This window comes from Erpetoichthys calabaricus, chromosome 1 (genome assembly GCF_900747795.2).
Source record: "Erpetoichthys calabaricus chromosome 1, fErpCal1.3, whole genome shotgun sequence".
Classification (NCBI taxonomy): Eukaryota; Metazoa; Chordata; class Cladistia; order Polypteriformes; family Polypteridae; genus Erpetoichthys; species Erpetoichthys calabaricus.
In genome coordinates this window covers 276,717,686-276,737,663 of record NC_041394.2, presented here as the reverse complement: position 1 = coordinate 276,737,663, position 19,978 = coordinate 276,717,686, and the positions used below count along the sequence as shown (strand labels likewise).

At 37.9% G+C, this 19,978-nt stretch overlaps 1 protein-coding gene across 1 annotated transcript in view; it reads right to left on the bottom strand.

Moving 5' to 3' along the window:
• Positions 1-19,738, bottom strand: part of LOC114660056 (outer dense fiber protein 3-like) — a 32,455-nt gene extending 12,717 nt beyond the window's left edge. Inside the window, exons 1-4 of the mRNA XM_028812591.2 lie at positions 19,654-19,738; positions 17,142-17,261; positions 16,402-16,605; positions 16,114-16,215 (exon numbers count right to left, since the gene is read on the bottom strand). Coding sequence (XP_028668424.1) covers positions 16,114-16,215; positions 16,402-16,605; positions 17,142-17,261; positions 19,654-19,738 — 511 coding nt within the window. The remainder of the gene's footprint in view (positions 1-16,113; positions 16,216-16,401; positions 16,606-17,141; positions 17,262-19,653) is intronic.
• Between the last annotated feature and the right edge of the window lie 240 nt (positions 19,739-19,978).

Genomic DNA, 19,978 nt, shown 5'->3' with positions numbered 1-19,978 from the left:
GAGACTAAACAAACTAATTCAGAAGGCTTCCTCTATGGTAGGAGAGAAACTGGACAGCTTGGAAACTGTGGTAGATCAGATAATGTTGTCTAGGCTTTGGTCTATTATTGAAAATGCTAATCACCCTCTTCATAGTGTTGTGGTTGGACAGAGGAGCGTTTTCAGCAGTTGACTGACTAGCATCAAGAGCTCCACTGAACGTCACAGAAAATCCTTCCTCCCCACAGCCATCAGACTCTAACTCCTTTTCCGGTCACTCACCTATACTTTAAGCTATTACCCTTTTTCTTTTTTGGTATATCCAGGTACATTTTTCAAGTACTTGAAATATGCAACATACTTTCTGTTCTTGTGTAATAAATTGTCTTCTCTTCATATGAGAATAACCTTAATTGTTCTCAGAATGTGCAATATTAACTTAAGGTGCAACACTCTGCACTCTAGTTTGATACTTACATTTATTATACCCTATTTATATTTACATGATTACTTTATACTTGCTCTTAGTGTAACATGTTCCTTGTCTGTTGTTAAGTTGTAACATAAGTAATTTCCTTCGGGATTAATAAAGTTTTCTGATTCTGATAAAGCAACAATACAAACAACTTAGTAAATATTCAAGAAAGGAGTTGCAAAAGAGATCTGCAGCATGCTGGACATTGATCATGCATGATACCAAAAATATTGCTGATGGTGGCCACATTGTTTACAGTTGCTATCCCCATTGCTGGACATGTGACATAAAGGTCTTGTGTCGTTAGGCCCCACCTACAAGATATGGAAGCGTACAGCATCTGGCATCTGAATATTGGATTCATTTAATTGTTGTTCATAGCTAGTTAGGTGAAATCCACCAAGGTGGTTGCAGGGATTTTGCTGTTGATCTTTTTTGACTGCAAGTTTTGCTTTTTGTCTTTCTTTTGGCCTTTTAGCTTCTGTTTGCCTTCTCCTGATTAAACTGATCTAGACGTAGTTTAAGACATTTTATGAATTATGTTGGATGCATAATTCTTAAACTGCCTTCTGGCATTCTCTATGAGATTATAACACTATCCTTGCATTGTCCAGCCTGCATAATCCAGTTCAGGTTTCAACAGCATCCTGGCAACAACAGGATTTAGAAATTTTATCTTTCAATTCCACATTTTTCTTTACAGAGCTCCTCCCAAAAATGGTAATGTTAAACAATCAAATAACTCAAAATGAAAAATACTAACCCTTAAATGCCAGCATTTTTAATAATTTATCCCACACATCAGTACTTTGTTGAATCACCTATAGTAGACATTAGTGGTGTGTGGTAAATGACAGAGGTAGAAATTTGTCAACCGGTAGACATTTTCGTGTATCGTTTTTACCGTGGTTGAGCACATCAGGAAGCCGTCTTTATTATTTGTCCTTTTGACACAGCACAGCTTATGCCGCTACAACTGTGGAGATGAAAAAAGAAGGTGAAGGTGGAGCAGCTATTAGTCTGCATGTCCTGAAACTGATAAGTGTGTTTAAATGAATTTATATAAACATGTGTTTTGCAGAAAATGCATGCTATAATAATCATCCTCAACATGTGATATCAGATGGCAGTAGGGCTTCAGACACTTTTGTTTAATCAACGTTAAAATTTGTGCTTTGTGTTGTTGCTGTTAACAACTTAACCTGTGAGGGAGGGTGCAGGTGAGACTCTGCAGGGGGTAGCGTGGAGACATGCGCACTGAAGAACTTGAAAGGAGCACAGCAGGTTGGATTCAACAAAGGAAAGAAAATGACCGGTGTGGCAAGAAGGCTTTTGAGGACAGTGACCCCTCTTAAAGAGGAAAAGTGACATCTCTCAAACAGCAGATGTTGATCGTGGTCCTTACTTAAAGGAACAATAATCTGTCCTCTCAAGGTCTGTTAAACAGCTGCTTGCGTCTCTGTGACAGTCCTATTTCTGTCGTACCTCCAGATGTGGATCTACTATGAAACAAATGAAACTTAAGCTTCTGGACCCCTACTACCGGAGGGGCCCCAGAAGCACCTTTAGTCCACATTGCTTAAAATGTTTAAATACTTAGGTGTAAACATCACAAATAAATATAAAGATCTCTTCCAACAGAAGTTTGCTATCACCATGGAAGAAATTAAACAAGATGTGAGCAGATGGTCTGCTGTCCATCTCATATTAGCAGAGAGAATCAATACTGTGGAAATTAACACGCTTCCCAAGCTTCTTTTCCTATTTGAGAGCATCCCCATCCACATTAACAAATTTTTAAAGAAATTATTTAGATTTTGAGACATCCACACATCAAAAGGAAACTTTACAGACCTAAAACAGAAGGTGGCATGGCACTACCTAACTTTCAATTTTATTACTGAGCAGCAACTATACAAGCTATTAAGACCTGGGACCTCATGTATAAACTGTGTGTACGCACAAAAATGTTGCATACTCCCTTTTCCACACTCAAATCGCAATGTATAGAACCTAAACTTGGTGTAAAGCCATGCACATTTTCACGCTAGCACAAACCCTGGCGTATGCAAGTTCTCCCGTCTGTTTTGCAAACTGGCGGCACCCAGCGTCAAAGCAGTGCTTTTGTTCAAGTGTGGTTTCTTCTTTTTTATCATGTACACTGAAATTAACCGCATATTATTTATTAGTTTAAGGCATCTGATTGTAATTAACCCGTAGCAATATGATGGTCCACGGAACTATTCCAAATACCATAGCTGCTTTAGTGTTGTTTCTCTCACTGCACCTTCTTCTTCTTTCAGCTGCTCCCGTTTCTCTCACTGCACCACTCTTGAGTATTTATATCACTGTATCTGAGTGTGGAATCACAGCCCTACAGCAGCTGATTGGAAAGAGAATTGTCAGTATACAGCATCAAGCACATGCTGCTTAAGCCATGCTGTCTATTGAACTGCTCTCATACGGCAAACGCTTCAGAGCCTTTCCTGTACTGACCTCACGGTTCAGAAACTGTTTCATCCCAAGAACTATAAAGGCACTCAATCAGTCCATCAAGTGCTCCTGGTAGAACTGTTTGTACTTATAAGTACAATTACCTCACTGTAAACTTGTGATACAGTTATAATATTACACAACCTGAGCCACTTTATAAAGTGTGTATTTACATATGATGACGATATCATTTTTAAAATGAAATGCAGCACAATATGTTTATTAAATTATACAGATAAAATTTTAACATTATTTAAATAATCTATATTGTTAATAATTAAACATTTGAGGACACGGTGTTGCAGCGCTAGCGACGAGTTGGCGCCCATTCAAGGATTGTTCCAGCCTTGTGCTGTATTCTTTCTGGGGCTGGCGTGACACTGGAAGGATAGATAGATAGAATAATTACATGTACGACGAAGATATTTCAGTGTTTTTAGCCCTCAAAAATAGAGACTTTTGGAAACCCTCTTTGGAGTATACTTCTGAAAATGCTGGCACAGCATTGTGGGGTGGATGGGTAAAAACGTACAGCTTTAAAAACTGAGACACTAATCATGCTCTGATTTGTTTTGGCTTAGCCCTTCCCTGACTGGATCTTGCTTATTACCACATTTCATTCCCTGATTGGTCACCCTTCATAGAAGAAAACAATATTCCAGCATAGCAGACATAGAGGGGTGGCTGTTATCCATTCTGCTTGTTGTGTTGCTTACCTACAGTATATGCATCCAAATTGCATTTCATATGATATAGGATTGTGCTGGCCAGACACACGGTTATTTTTCTGTCCTGCTGGCCACTACATCTGTTGTTCAACCCTGGCCTCCTGTCTGGGTAAGAAACCATCCTCCTTCTCAGCTGGGACACCTGTTCTCCTCCTACAATAGCTTGAATGCTACATATATGCGCAAAAGGCAAACAAATTACCGGTCACTACAATTTAGAGATCAATCCCATGGACAGTGGTGCTACCATCCTCTCAAGGATTTATTTCCACTGATACTCGAATGCCCAGTGAGTTTTTGGTTGTTTTAGTAAATGATGTGAAAATGCTAAGTGTGGACAGAGATCATTTTCATTTACAAATGCTGTAACATGGACATAGAATGAGTTTTAAAGGGACAGCTCTATTAAGGTACTATGGCTTTGGATTTGTATTTTGTTTTCTAATAAATAATGGACTGACCTGAGCTTTGACAGAAGTTCATTTGTCTATGAATTCATTTTTACTCTTTTACCAAATTTTTTTATTTTCTTTCTAATTAAATATAGCCCTTTCTGGGATTTTGTTATTCGTATTCTCTAGGTTTCTTTTGAATTTATCTACCAAACAGTTTAAGCCTATGATATATTTAGGTAATGTACACTAATATATTAGATGAAATTAAAATTTGAAAAAAGAAAGGAAATTACTTTATCTGTTTTTCATTCTTCTTTAATTGTTAAAACTTTGTTTTATCATTTTCTGTTTGATTTGACATTGAATTGTTCAAATCCACTTAAACCAATTCAGGGTTTTGGGGATTACTGTAGAGCCTGCCCTGGCATCATCAGGCACAAACCATTGTACAGCCCACTCATGCACATAATCACATTCACAATCACACATAACCTATGTGGAATTAACCTTATGTATGTGTTTGGGAGTGGAAAGAGATAACGGTATTCTGGGACATAGGAGTATACAAAGCGAATATTCACAATCTGAGACAACAGCACATAAAATCATTAAGGCTGCTTTCTTGTGTCTTTGGCGATCAGTTGTCCATATTTGCTGTAGAATTGACCATATTTGTTTTCTGTTTCATGTTGCTCTGAACCAGTACTCATCAAGTATCTCATAATCCACACATGTCCTTAAAGTGGGTGCCGGGTGTGGTTCAGAAAGCAGTACAGCTACTGGATAGGCAGCCTTGTGGTAGCTGTTGCTTTTGTCCCCTTTCTGTTCATTTGTCACTTGTGTGGATGAGCACATCTGATCACTACTATTCTCCTAATCTTGTCTGTTTAATCAGTCACTGGCTCTACAGTTCTTCATTTTTCATAGCTAATCAAACTCCATTCTTGACAGCTACTAAATGATCTTTATCTTCTCTAACCTGCGCAACTGGCCAAATGCTATATTCTTATTGTTTGTGCATCTGGCTTTTCCCTCTTAGGCACTAGTAGTCCTTTATTTTTTTATTCTGCTTGCCCCCTCTCTTGCAGTGGCAGAAATCTGGTCTATGTTTGCAAATTCGGTCTCATGAGCTCTGCCTTGTTGCACTGTTTTTTTCTTTTTTTAATTTTATTATGATCCTTCTTTTCCCCAGTTGAGACTGCCTTGGTTGGTTGACTTTCTATTTCTATCCTTGTGTAGTACATTAATATGATTTTAGACTTATATGTTCTGTCGTTTTTAAATACAGTCGATTCCGGTTAATTGGACTACCGGTTAATCGGACCAGCCGCTTATTCGGACTGAATCCTAAAGAACCGAAATAGATCATATTACATAAGCCTAATATTGTTCGCTTATTTGGACCAAAATTCCATTTAATTGGACCAAAGAACGTGACAGGGAATAAGAAAAAGAAGCCACAAGTCGCCCGCGGAAAGTGGATGTAAAGCGGGTCAGCGACATCGGGAGAATCCCTGGGCTCCCCAGGAGAATTTATGCTTTTATCAAAGGTCAAGTGCAGTGCGTCAACAGAATGCGTCAGATCACACTAGACAAGTTCTTCAAACGTTGATTGGAATTTGGTAATGTAACCTTTTTTTGTGCTTCGCATGCTGAGTGTCGTGTAGATCGTTTCGAAGAATTTGTAGATTTCTTTTTCAATAAACAAAGTTGTAAGCAACTTGTACATGTACGTAGTCCTTGTTTGTACGTTCGCCATACATGTATGCAGCACAATAAAAGTCATAATGACATTTTAATATGTTACTTATAGCACGTCCCGTCTTGGTTGCACATGTATAGGGCATGTTCGTGTAATTGGACCAGCCGGTTATTAGGACCAAAATGATCGCGTCCCGATGTGGTCCGATTAACAGGAATCGACTGTACCTAGTTTCTATTTTTGACCATGAGGTTTCAGTTATTAGTGTTTGGATTTTCATTATTGCATTTTATTACACTCAAAAACAGTGCTGAATTTGTATTTGTATTTGAAAATCTGTAGGTACTTTGCCAAGTCCAGTGTCTGATGCATCCACTTCCTTTTAATAATTACAGTTTTAATCAAAGGGGTCCTAGCAATGTAGACAGTGTGCGGTTATTGCTGGAGCATGAGTCATCCTGTAACCCTGAGCAAGCCATTTAATCTGCCTGTGCCCAGATTGTGAACAGTATATGTATAAATAGTCATAATGCACTGCCGTTTACGAGCACCTTTTAAATATTTGATTGATAAATATCATTTTAGTCACATAGAAAAATAAAAGCATCCAAACAAAATAATTAACTTATGCAGAATCCCCGAAAATTTTTGCTGGGAGTTTTGCTGATCTCACTCTAAAACCTGATAATACTTGGCATCCCTTAGTCAGAGTGGGCTTGGTGTCCACTCTTAACCACCTCTTCGCCTGCATTTTGCCAATGGTTTTGGAATATGAAGTTTCCAAATATGTCTTTTGTGTGTCTTTTAAACTGTTTCAAATGGGTATAATTATATTACCAGCTTGTTTTTATCTTTTTTCCATTGTGCCATTTTGACTGGCACTATATGGAATATGTTTTCGGTTTGCTTATGAAAGCTTTTGCTGTGAAGGATGTTGTCAGTATGTCTTCTAGCATAAATATGACAGTGACTTAAGTGCTGGTATCGATCCTTGGATAAAGCATACCATACCATACATCTGTCCTTAGTGGTAATTTTCAGGAGTTTTCTTTTGATATTGTACCTAGGATTTTGTTCTTTCATTACCCTTTGAATATGTCCTTTTGATTTCATTTAATTCTCTGGTTTTGATCTCTGCAAGAACATGACTTGCTCTCAGTCTTTTGTTCTCTTCTCCTTGTCTTCCATTGCTGACAGCAAGGTTTGGACAAATCTGACTTATGTCATACCCATCAAGTGTATGTTGGTATGCAGTATTAATCATTCTTCTGCCTGTAACAGGACAAGGTAGATTTATTCTGGTAAAAGAATTAGTAGATGGTATGTGGACCTAAGACGAAGTGAAAGTCAGTACTGGGAGATCAAGAAATCAGATGCCCAGAGCACAATGTTACTCTAAACTCACAGTTGTTAGTTGATTGTTATTATTTTGTAAACTGTATTTCCATTAGAAACTCTTAAGAATATGTTTTTTATTTAGGGCTCTGTGATCCTGGTTTCTTCCATCCATCCATCCATTTCCCAACCCGCTGAATCCAAACACAGGGTCACGGGGGTCTGCTGGAGCCAATCCCAGCCAACACAGGGCACAAGGCAGGAACCAATCCCGGGCAGGGTGCCAACCCACCGCAGTCCTGGTTTCTTGTATACATGAAATTCCAGTATTTAAATAGCCATGTTAGTAATGACACACAGTATGACTTTTAAAACTCCATCCCCGGCAACAGTTTATGTTTCGGCCAGGGTCGCTGCATTGGCATAAGTTTATTTTTGGTTTATTTCGTATATTAAGTTATTAAATCTGTTTTTGGTTTTGTTTTGTCATTGTACTTTTATAATTTTATTATTTTTTTTGTTAAATTGTTTTTATAAGGTGGTGTTGGTGCTCTGCCCTGCCCTGTACATGTGGAGCCTAAGGAGGTCCAAGTAGTACTTCCAACTCCAGCAATAGCTGAGCTGAATCTTTAGAATGTTTCAGCCGCTCAGGCACATGGATATTGTGGTTTATTTTTAATTTCTTTTTGTTTTTGCTCATCATTAGATTCTGGCAAGCAAGCAAAGAATGTCCAGTCTATCCAGCTTGTTTAGTTAGCTAATAGGTAATGCCTAAGTACCTCATCTGGATACCTTTCAGAAGTTGTCAATATTTTCGCTTCAACTACATATCTCAGTAGTTCATGTCATATTCCCAAGATGCATTGTTGTGATGAAGTGCTTCAAAGGAATTATGCTTGATCAGCTTTATTGATGCCTTTGCTAATTTTGAATAACCAGATTAGTTTCCTATGTAGCCTTCAAAGCTCAAGACTATCTATCTATATATATATATATATATATATATAATTCACTAAGCAGCCGACAGGGCACGCAAGACAACCATGGGATATGCACGACATAGCCACGCCCGCCAACTCACAGAGACCCGCCCACTAACTCTAAGAGCATGGGACGAGAACGCCTGCCCGCATGCCCACCTGACTGTTACCAGCACCCCACCCACCAACTCTAAGACCGTGGGATACAACGACAACTCACAGAGCCACGCCCACCAACTCTTAAGAATTCACTAATTCCATGGCAAGCAAGACACATGCAAGACAGAACCACACCCGCCAACTCACAGAGCCCCGCCCACCAACAATTCACTAAGCAGCTGACCATGGCACATGCACGACAGAGCCACGCCCGCCAACTCACAGAGCCCCACCCACCAACAATTCGAGTGAGAGCGAAAGCATTTGCTAAGAATGTTTTCATTAATCAAGAACGAAAGTCGGAGGTTCGAAGACGATCACATACCGTCGTAGTTCCGACCATAAACGATGCCGACTGGCGATCCTGCGGCATTATTCCCATGACCCGCCGGGCAGCCAACCGGATAACCAAAGTCTTTGGGTTCCGGGGGGAATATGGTTGCAAAGCTGAAACATAAAGGAATCGACGGAAGGGCACCACCAGGTGTGGAGCCTTTCGCTTAATTTGACTCAACACGGTAGAGGTGGGCGGTATTTTTCTAAATTCTGCCGGTTTCATGGTATTAGACGGTATTTTTTTCCCCCATGCATGAGTGAATGTTAACCACATTTTCCACTGCAATAACTGCAGTAGACTGGCTAAGAATAACCTATTAGACTGTTATGAGAATTGTACATCGTACAAAAAGACATTTTAATGTGCACACAAGTATTAATCCAGGTTTGCATGGCCCCATAAAGTGATAGTTTTCAAGGGGGTGGCACTAAAGAGAAGGAATCACATTGCATGACAGATGCAGTCAAAATATAGAACCTTTAATTGAACAAATTTTGCAAAAGCTTAAACTATGATTTTGACAACATATTTTCAACCATCCAAAGAGGCATTTAGACTTAGTAAAATATCCAGAGGTGTTTGTCAAAAGTTGGATTGTACTGAACACCTCTTAGAAAAGGAATAAATAGTAAATATTTCTTGTAAACCAACTACACTTTCTGTTAATGTTAACAATCTCTGTCCACTGACACGTTCAAGTGACTTTTTAAACAATTTTACCATCATTAAACTGCATAATATTTAAACTAATAAATAACAACAATAAAATACATACTAGTATTACTGATAGCTGCACCATTCCTTCAAGGCTTCAAGCCCAGGTGCATTACACAGTATTCACCAAATTAAAATAAAATAAAACAAGTGCAACTTGGTGATGACATCTTACCAACTGTACCATCATTTAGGCAAACTGCATTAATATGGACCTTGCTTCAAGCTAAGCTATATACATAAATAATAAAAACTGCAACTTGCATTTATAATGCTGTTTGTGGTATAGCCCTATGGAAGCGCATTAGGGCCACTGTGAAGAAGAAAAAATATGGACACGGAAGAAAAAAACAAACTATATGTCGAGAATAAATTCGACATGTTGACTATGTCAAGATTAAAGTCGACATTTCCACTTTATTCTCATAGTTTATTTTACAATTAAAGTAGAATGTTGTAAACTAAACTTCATCCTAAAATCAATGTTTAATTTACTAGATTTTCTCAAACCCCGTCACAAGTTAATGCAGCACATCAAATACTTTGTGTTAAGTGTTCCCCGACCCAGTCGTTAATCACTACGCTTCTTAAACTGACTTCCTCCGCACTAAGAGCAGGCGCCTGCAGCAATCACCGCACAGATAAACGTCTTTGTGAAATTAAAACTAGTTATTAACTTAGCCAACGCAGTGTTCAGAACTTTAAAAATATCTTCGTTATACATGTTTAATTATGCCATCCATTCAGAGTTGCGCCCATCTCTTAACGAGTCGCCAGCACATCGCAGGATCAATACAAGCAAAACATACACTAGCAAGTACAAAAACAAATACAACTTGGCTTGCAGTGTTATCCAGTAGTATAGAAACAGTATTTACACATCTGACCTTTTAAAACTAAAGTATCTCCAGGAAACGGATGTGATTCCTTTTTTTTCGGCAAAACTTCTTCTGTGTCATTATGTTCAACTTTATCGTCAGCTTCAGTTTCGGAATGCTCTGTCCATTTTCACCGCACGGCATACCTATGCTATCGCCCACTATTTGGTGGTGTAGCAGTGAAAAAGAGCCCTAGTGCAACAAATCTGTGTTTAGCGGTGTAGCAGTGAAAAACGTCCCCACTTGAACAGTTTCCCGCTGCGCCACGTTCCGAACGTCATTTAGGCAATTTAAACCGGTGTTGCGGCATAAGAAAAATCCATATCATAAAAAAAATAAAAAACGGTTTTCGGTATGAACCGGTATACCGCCCAGCACTACAACACGGGAAACCTCACCTGGCCCGGACACGGAGAGGATTGACAGATTGATAGCTCTTTCTCGATTCTGTGGGTGGTGGTGTATGGCCGTTCTTAGTTGGTGGAGCGATTTGTCTGGTTAATTCCGATAACGAACGAGACTCCCTCCTGCTAAATAGTTACGGGACAAAAGAGAGGTCGGCATCCAACTTCTTAGAGGGACAAGTGGCTTTCAGCCATGTGAGACTGAACATTAACAGGTCTGTGATGCCCTTGGATGTCCGGTACTGCACGCATGCTACACTGAATGGATCAACGTGTGTCTACCCGGCGCCAAGAGGCGTGCGTAAGCCGTTGAACCCTATTCGTGATAGAGATCGGGGCTTGCAATTGTTCCCCACGAACGAGGAATTCCCAGTAAGTGCGGGTCATACGCTCACACTGATTACGTCCCTGCCCTTTGTACACTGACACCAAACGCTACTACCATGGTCAGGTGACTTGGTGGATTATATATAGAAAAGCAGCCGGAACCGCAAAGACCAATGAAAAGACAACGTGGCTCAGAGGTGCATGTGGACTGTAACAGAGACAAAAGCGTTGGGGGCGGGCACTTGAGCAGGCTGTGCATACTGAACAATGATTGTATGTTGGTTCATAGCATGCATTGTTGCAATGTTACTTTTTTTGGTGGTTTATTAAATTACGGATTTTTCAAATGTTCATTTTTTTCCCCATGCTTAAAAATCATTTAAAAAGCGGCATTATTATGCGGTGATGCCGCGGGTTGGCTAGTTCATTTTATTCCCAATGGTTTACCCTGTGCAAATACTATACACAAAGCTTTCCTTTGTCACAGCCTCAACTCCACAGTTTTTAAGAATATGTGACAGGAATAGTTTGTTTTTACTTACTTGTTGTAATTCTTTTGGTTAAAACTAGATCTCAAATGTGGATTTATGTTACAGTCCATACATGGTCTCTTATTATGGAGTCTGGTGCTCATAGCACACAGACCAATCAGATCTATTTATGTTGTGGAATATGGTCACCAGCTTACCATGGCCAATACCCCAAAGCCGCCAGATGGAGCCCTCCCTGCAACGTGGAGATGACCCGAATTCCAGCAGGGCATCATGGACCTTGGACTTTCCTTCACAGCCCTGCTGGATACCATGGGGGCCTCCAGAGGACACTGCAGGGAGTCATAAGGATTTATATTTGCACTATAACCTGGAAGTACGTCCTAGTCACAGGGACAGAGGAAATGACGTACGTCTGGGCTGAAGAAAAAGAGGAGTTTTCACCTGACCCGGAAGTGCTGGGGAATCGCATGGACTGGGGAATCAGAAGCACTTCCGGGTTAAGATATATAAAAGGACTCTGGGAAATCCCACCAGCAAGCCAAGTTGGGAGGAAGGATGACTGAGCTGCTGGGAGTGGAGGATTATTGAGTATTGTATTGATTAGTGATTGTTTATTGTGTATTGTGGAGTGGAGAGTGCTTTGTGCACTGTATTATTATAATAAAGTCGATATTTGGATTTTTATCTGGTGTCTAACGTCTGGTCTGAGGGTTCAATAGGATGACAGCGCCCCCTATCTGTCACAACGTGTAGGCAGCTTAGCATATGGAGTCTGTTTCTAATGGGCTGACCCTGATACAGGGGATCATCATTTCAGTGATGAATGGACTGAAAAGTGCATCTTTATAATGCCATCATTCTGAAATTCTCAGCTGACCAGTCTGATCTGCAATGAAACAGTCACTCTCATAAGAGTACAATGTGTGGTGCCACTATTTTCAGAACCTTGGCAGCTTATGAATCTTATCCGCAACAGTCTGAGGGCCAATTCCAGAAAATCAAGCCTTAGAAGGCAAACTAATGCAACAAGAATAATCAACAAGGGCCTCCTTCCAAGCTACATGAATACTGGCCAAGTATGATAAAGCTAAAGGAGTGTGTTATAGGCATTTTATCAGAATTTACTAGTAATAATGGAAAATATTGTAGAATCTGTGAAACAGGTACCTCTATTAGTTGCAACTGCCGCATATTCTGTTCATATCTTGTTAGATAATATGCAAAGTCAGGTGATAGATGATATCAGTCAGGCTGATCATTTATCCAAGCAATTGATGAATCAACAGGCAACACATTTTAATGAAGCACAATTCAGAGAGGAAGAGGAATCATATGGAACTGTGGCTAAGGGACCTACCTAGCACCTGCTCTTTATACTTCAAGTGCTGCTTCAGAGTCTTTTGCGCCCTTTACTTTTGAAATGGAGACCCACCCTCTTGACCTCATCTAGGTTCTGACTTTATAATCAGAAGCAGTCAATGTGCAATGAATTACTTCATTTTGTTATAAATTCTCTTCAGAGTAATGTGTACCTTTCTTAGCATGAATTTAGCACCTGCTCCTTTTAGACTTTCTGCATGTATCTGATTTTTTTAGATACCTGACATAATAGATTCTACATAATTTTAATATAACTGCAAAAATGTGTAGGAGGATGGGCTAGAGCAGGGTCGGTAACAGGGAAAAAATACATAGAGGACAGCATCTGCAATTGTTAAGGGGTGAAGCCCAATTAAATCCTTAACTTTCTCTTCCTGTGGTAACAAGCCAGGTTTAGGGCCAATATAAGATCTCGCTGGAGTTTCTTTTGCAAGCATTAGATGTTTTTATTATTTACTGAATACTTTTTTTGTCTTTTTAACCACTTTGTCCTTTTTTAATTACTTTGTTTTCTATTAATTAATTTTTAATGCTCTTTCTTTCTTTAATTGAGCCCACAGGGGTGTATTTCCATCTGTGCAATCATCTGTGTCTACCCTATGAAATGACTGTGGTCTCTGTTTCTTTCTTGAGGCATTGGATTTTTCTGCCTGTAGCTCCTTACTTAATGTTTGGATAATCAAATTGTTGTTTTTATAACTCATTGTTACTTCGTTCAGGGTACCACAGACTATTTAGAATGTTTGTTAATAAATTGCATTAACCAAACCAAATTCAACATTGAAGTGTTTGGGGCCAGCAATTTGTTGTGGTTTTAGGTTTGTACTTAATTGAGTAAGAATTTAGTTCTTAATTTGGGAAAAGCCCAGTCCTTCCTTTAGTACATTTTCTGAAATTTTCTTAGTGAGCAAAATGACACTTTTTATTGGCTAACTAAAAAGATTACAATATGTTTTAGTTCTTGGTTTCTTAGTTATTATTAAAGTCCATCATCAAGCAATACTTTTTTTTGAGAAAATAAAAGAAATTTGTGAGTGTTCAGTTATTTGTTGTTAATCACTAAAATGAATTAAAAAAAATAAAAATAAGTTTGAACGTGTGAATACTTTTATCATTATTTTATTTAATGTGATGCCATTTTGTTTTCCTGTTTCGGAAGGTGAAGGGTGACTCCATTTTGTGAAGAGTTGTTTCTTTAGAGGCCTTCTTTTACTAAATGCATCACAATAGGAAGTTGCATCATGTGATGTGAAGAGGTCATTATTATACAGGGTGAGTCAAAATTATGTTAACACTAAGGTTACTGCTATGTATATACTTATATTCATTTTTTGTGGACAATTTATGTGCCATATATGATCATATGAACCTGATTGCGAACAGGTTGAGACATTCCTGTAAATCATCTTGCACATATGAAGTATGTTTTGTGAATAAATTGTTTCTGCTATTCATATGTTAACATAATTTTGACTCACCTTGTATATTATACTAATATTACATGTCAGTACTACATTATGTAATATGTATATATTTCAACAAAGAAACACAAATGTGGGGTTTAGCTAGTGGTTTCTTCTGCTAATAAAGACTTTGATCATAGCTTGTGGGTAGCGCTGCTGCCTCGCAGTTGGGAGATCTGGGGACCTGGGTTCGCTTCCCAGGTCCTCCCTGCGTGGAGTTTGCATGTTCTCCCCGTGTCTGCGTGGGTTTCCTCCGGGCGCTCCGGTTTCCTCCCACAGTCCAAAGACATGCGGGTTAGGTGGATTGACGATTCTAAATTGGCCCTAGTGTGTGCTTGGTGTGTGGGTGTGTTTGTGTGTGTCCTGCGGTGGGTTGGTACCCTGCCCGGGATTGGTTCCTGCCTTGTGCCCTGTGTTGGCTGGGATTGGCTCCAGCAGACCCCCGTGACCCTGTGTTCGGATTCAACGGGTTGGAAAATGGATGGATGGACCTCCGCTTGTTTTGAACTAAGATTTCTTCTGTTATGGTTTTACCTTTTTTGTGTTATTACAAAAATGTATTTGCCGTATATATCTCCTCATAACTTTACAAAGTTTATCTTCCTATTCTTTTCTGTTAGAACATATTCTTGGATCAGTTACTATAGATATTGAAATGGTTAGTTAAATAGAGTGAAATTAAGCAGGCTGAACAGGATGAATTTGATGCACATATTGGTTTACTCGCCTCAGCTCTAATTTTTATGATAAGAACATTCCCTAGACTTTAAAAATAAATAATTAATTTAAAAAAATAACAAAAGTACTATCAAGAACTAAAGGTTCTAAAAAAGAAAAAAATAAGTGAGAGTGAGCTAGACAAAGCATACTATTTTTGTTGTGATGGTTTGGGGAATTTTTGTTTGAATTGTTTCTGACTATCAATAAAAGTGTGTTGTTTTAACTTAACCATTTCTGGTAATTTCTACATCTGCAACTTCAATGTTTCTTTGCAGAAATTTTGCTTCATCAGTATAGTGACTATGGGATGTGTTCAATAAGCAAAAGTCTGGAACTTCCTCTATACCATGAATATATTTGTGCAATTGATCTAATTCCTAGTATTCCCATTCCAAAGAAGAATCTCTGTGCAAATTCTAGACCTGAATCAAAAGTAATGCAGGGGGGCTTTTATCTAAAAATGTAAAAAAATGGATTGTTTAGACTTTTGTGCAGTTTAGTTAGAGCTGGTTCCATTTTTTTCTCAATAAAGATTTCTTTCTTCATCGCTGATTTGATTACTATGATATAATTAAAATATAGTTAAAACTAATTATCTCTTTCCATTGATTTCTTTTATCACTAATCAGAAAATTAGATCCACGGTGTTTACTAAATTTCATCTTCATCATGTACGTAATTTGATTTGCATTGAAAAAGGGAATGAGTGGAAAACAGCTGTTTAATACTTTTACTGGTCATTATGGATATATATTTATTTAATATGGTTTACCTGAAACCATGTGTTCAGTTTTTTGTAAATGACAATTTCAGGGTTACTTATATATTAGTATATATGGATAATATTTTTATATTCCCATATTTAAGAACATGTGGCTCATGTGACAGAGGTTTTAGGATGTTTATAAAGCAACAATCTTATTGTAAATTTAGAGAATTGTACACTCCATAAGCCTTCAGTACTGTTTCTCAGGAATGAAATTTCTCATTTTGGTTTTGGAATGGAACAGAATTAGTAGTATTTAATTGGAAAGCCCCAGAAACTAAAAGCTGATATTTTAAATATGAACTTCTCATAGTAATTAACAACGCTAAAAAATAATTGTTTAGATTTACTTAAACATTTCATAGTTAAAATGTATTAAGATACCTGGAGTCTGTTCATTTTTAAATCCTTTACATTTTGAACCCATGGTGTATGCTGGAGCTGTTGTAAATACATTCTTCCCAGAATGTTCGGGATAGTATTGCCCTAAAACGAGAATATACACAACTGTTAAGTCATTTAAAAATGAAACATATTAATTTTTAAGATTTGGACACTATTAATAAAGTTTGTTTTGGTTGCAAAAATAACTTTCTATTTTTTATATTTTCAGTTACCATTGCTATAAATAGATTGTTGGATTTTTTCATGAAATTACAAAAGGCTATTCACCAGGACCAGGAGTCCGAAATTTGTTGAACTCCTTGTGACGTCCATACAATGAATAGGAGGGGACACCTTCCTTTCCAGTCCGAGTGATGCAAGGTGGTATGAAATATGTTGGGCCTGGAGAGCACTCCCTTCTGAGTGCACAGTGACGAAGTCCAAAAGTATATGCAGGGAATTGGTGTTTTCTGGGATCATGATTAAGAGTTCCTACAAAATTAAAAATAATAAAATAATGTATCAAGATTGCTTGACTTATATGGGAACATTCAAAAGAAACTATTTCTCATCATAAAACAGTATGTTAAAAAACAACCTGCCTGAAATAAAGTTAATAAACAACCTTTATAAAGTACAACTCATTTGTAGGTCATGGAAACGGTATTATATCTGGTATTTATAAGCGATATAAGAAATGGTATTACATTGTCATTTAAGGTCTGTACACACAACCAGGTAACTTTATTAAATGCGCAAGCATTTTGAGATTTAGAATATATACATAATATCAGAATTAAACATTTCAGTTTTTACACCATTGAATATAATCCTGTTAAACTTTTTTCCCTAAAAATTTCTACTTTAATTTAGTAACTCACAGAACTATCTGCTTGTAGTTATTTTTTTTTCCACTATCAGGAAACCCATTTAGTCAGAATCACATTTTTTGTCAGTGTGAGATATACCATGTCTCTCTTTAGAAAAAGAGAATTCTTTAGTGTTTGTTACCAATGCTGACCTCATACCTGTAGAACCTGGGAGTCCATATTTTGGCCCTGGACTGCTATAGTGTGCTGCAATCGGTCCCCTTGGTTTATGTGGTCTCCATGAGCCTACCCAGTTCTCTGTGGATGCCTGGGATATAACTGGAAAAAATATTTTTGATAATCTTTAGTTTTACATATAAACACAATTAAACTGCAGGATACATATGAAAGAACACTGCCAAAAAGGTCATTGGATATGTAGGCAGAAGAAACTCAAAATTTTAAGATATTTTCTAGAACAAGCTAGATTTTAATAAGAGGTAATGACTTATAAAGAGGCAAAAGGAGACTACAAGAAAAGAGAATATAGTGTCACTATGCTTGTGTTGCAATTTTTGTAGACCCTATTAGTACAGTAGCTCTCAAAATTTTTCAAAGGATCACTCTACTAATGACAACAAACTGGCAGACCACCTGTGGCCAACAGTTACTCTTAGCATAATTCCATGTTTTAATTACAACTTTTATTTCACTACAATTATTTTTCTGAAAAGTCTAAAGATTCCCAAACACCATTACTGAATTTGTATTTCAGAGATTGGGATTTCAGCCAGTATAGTCAGTTTATGTTCACCAAGGGAGAGCTCCCTAAACCACTCATCAACACTGGGCTCCTGGGCCGAAAACTCCAGTCTTTACCCCATACACTTTAGCCAGTCATTTCATTTGAGCCACAGTACACCAGTCATCTGTAATAACTATCCCAGTCCTAAAGCCAGTGCATCAGGAACCAGCCTGACAGCATTGATGTAGCATAAGTGGTGTAAGTAACATTAGCTGAATGAAATGAAAGGATACCCTTTCTAGGCAGGCAATGAAAATAATTTAAAGGAAAGATGAGCATTATTGGAGAACAACTGAACTGGAGAAAGACAATGTTTGAAGAGTGTCAAGAAAGCTTGAAATTGTTCTATCACTGCAAACAAATATGTACAACGTAGGAAGGAGTGGAACTGAAGTAAAACTGGCATTGTCTGCAAAGAAATAGGATGTAATGCTCCATGGTGGCACTTTTAGAGCTAGTCCTCTTGAAAATAACAGTGTCGAATTCATTTAGGGGCATGAAGGTAAGACTTCAGTCTGTTAGGAATACATAAATAATAAACTAACTACTATATATGAATGATTTAGTTGTCACTTTGCTCTGTTACTGTGATTATCACCATGATTCTGCAGACCACGCTTTGAACTCTTGCCCTTTATGTGTTTGAAATGTAGAGTCAACTGTAAATGTCTGACCTTAGTCAAATTTTTGGACCACTCAAGTTGAATAAAGCCTAAAATAATGCATCAAAGGGAGAAAAGAAAACTCCAGAAAATATATACAGTACAGGTGTTTTTTGGGCTAAAAGATAAACAAAAAAGATAAACAAAAACATCAATCACAATAGCAGGAGCTGTTTGCTTACAAGAGGTATTTTATTTTTAAGAAGTCATTTGAATACACAACTTTTTCATTGTTTAACCTCAATGACCCCACTTTAGAACCTTTTAATTGTGCCCTGTTATGTGTCTGCTTGATAGCAGGGTTAGAATGTGTGAATTTTTGATGAACTTCATATTGTACTACCTGCACTGGGTATTAGCAGTTTAAAATGAAAAGGGATTCTGGGGAACTCACAAAATCAAAATAACAAGCCAATGGCTGAAACTATGAAGATGTGAAACAAATTTTTTAAAAAGTTCAGAATGTAGATCAAAGTCAGGATAACTACAAGATTTCATAGCCAGGAGGAAATGTAATCAGAGTCAATCAGACTCACTTTAGAACATTAGTTATTCTAGTGTACTTAACATAAGATGTTGTAATGTTAGAACACTAGAACATAATAAAGTGACTTCATGGGCACTATTGTAGGAAACATATACAATTCCACAGTTTACAAATGTTTGTACCTGACTTTATCCAGTTTTACTATTGAAGCTATATGTGTAATTGTTTGGCTAACAATTGTTCCTTTCTCTTTTACTTTTTTCGAACATTATTTCCAGTGTTTTTAAATGAAGTTAAAAAATGATTATATTCTCCTGTGGCACTGTATTGATGCATACTGTATGTGCATGTTGCTTCTAGGTGCATAACAATTACTTCATCATCTGGGTTCCAACTGGTGATATGTTTCAGGTCTTTAGGATCCCATCTGATTGTAACCCACTCACTGTGTGGGCAAGTCTTTGGCCATCCACTGATTATGGGGTGGCTCATGTCAAATGAATCCAGCATTTCAGCCTCTTGTACTAGTGAACTCATTCTTTTGGTCAGTGGCCATGAGTGAGGATTGGGAAGATGTTTAACTGGTAAAGTGAAAACTTTGAGTATTTAATACCTGTTTCATGATCCAGTATAATATTCACAAAACTGCTGTCGCTGCACCAATTGACTGGTCAATCTCACATTCGTCTCTGCCTTCAGTTGTAAACAAGACCTTGAAGTACGTTAGCTCTTTCACATGGTGCAGTTGTTAACCCCTTATCTGAGCAGAAACCTCACTTTTTTCAGGGGAAGTATTTGACCTTATTTGTAGTTGCTGATTCTCATCACAGCCCCAGTAAAGAAACACTGCCTGAGAGTACATTCTGATAAAGAGATGAGAACATTGTCATCCACAAACAGTAATGATACAGTCCTTAGGCTTCCAAACTGGATGATCTCCAATTCTGACCGTTCCTTGATAGGTTTGCCACGAAAATCATAAACAGGACAGGTGACTAGACATGCCGTTGGTGGAGTCCAGAAACCACATTGAATGGACTTGACTTAATGCCAGATGTGCAGACACAACTTTAGCTGTTCAAAATACAAGTACTGACTGGCA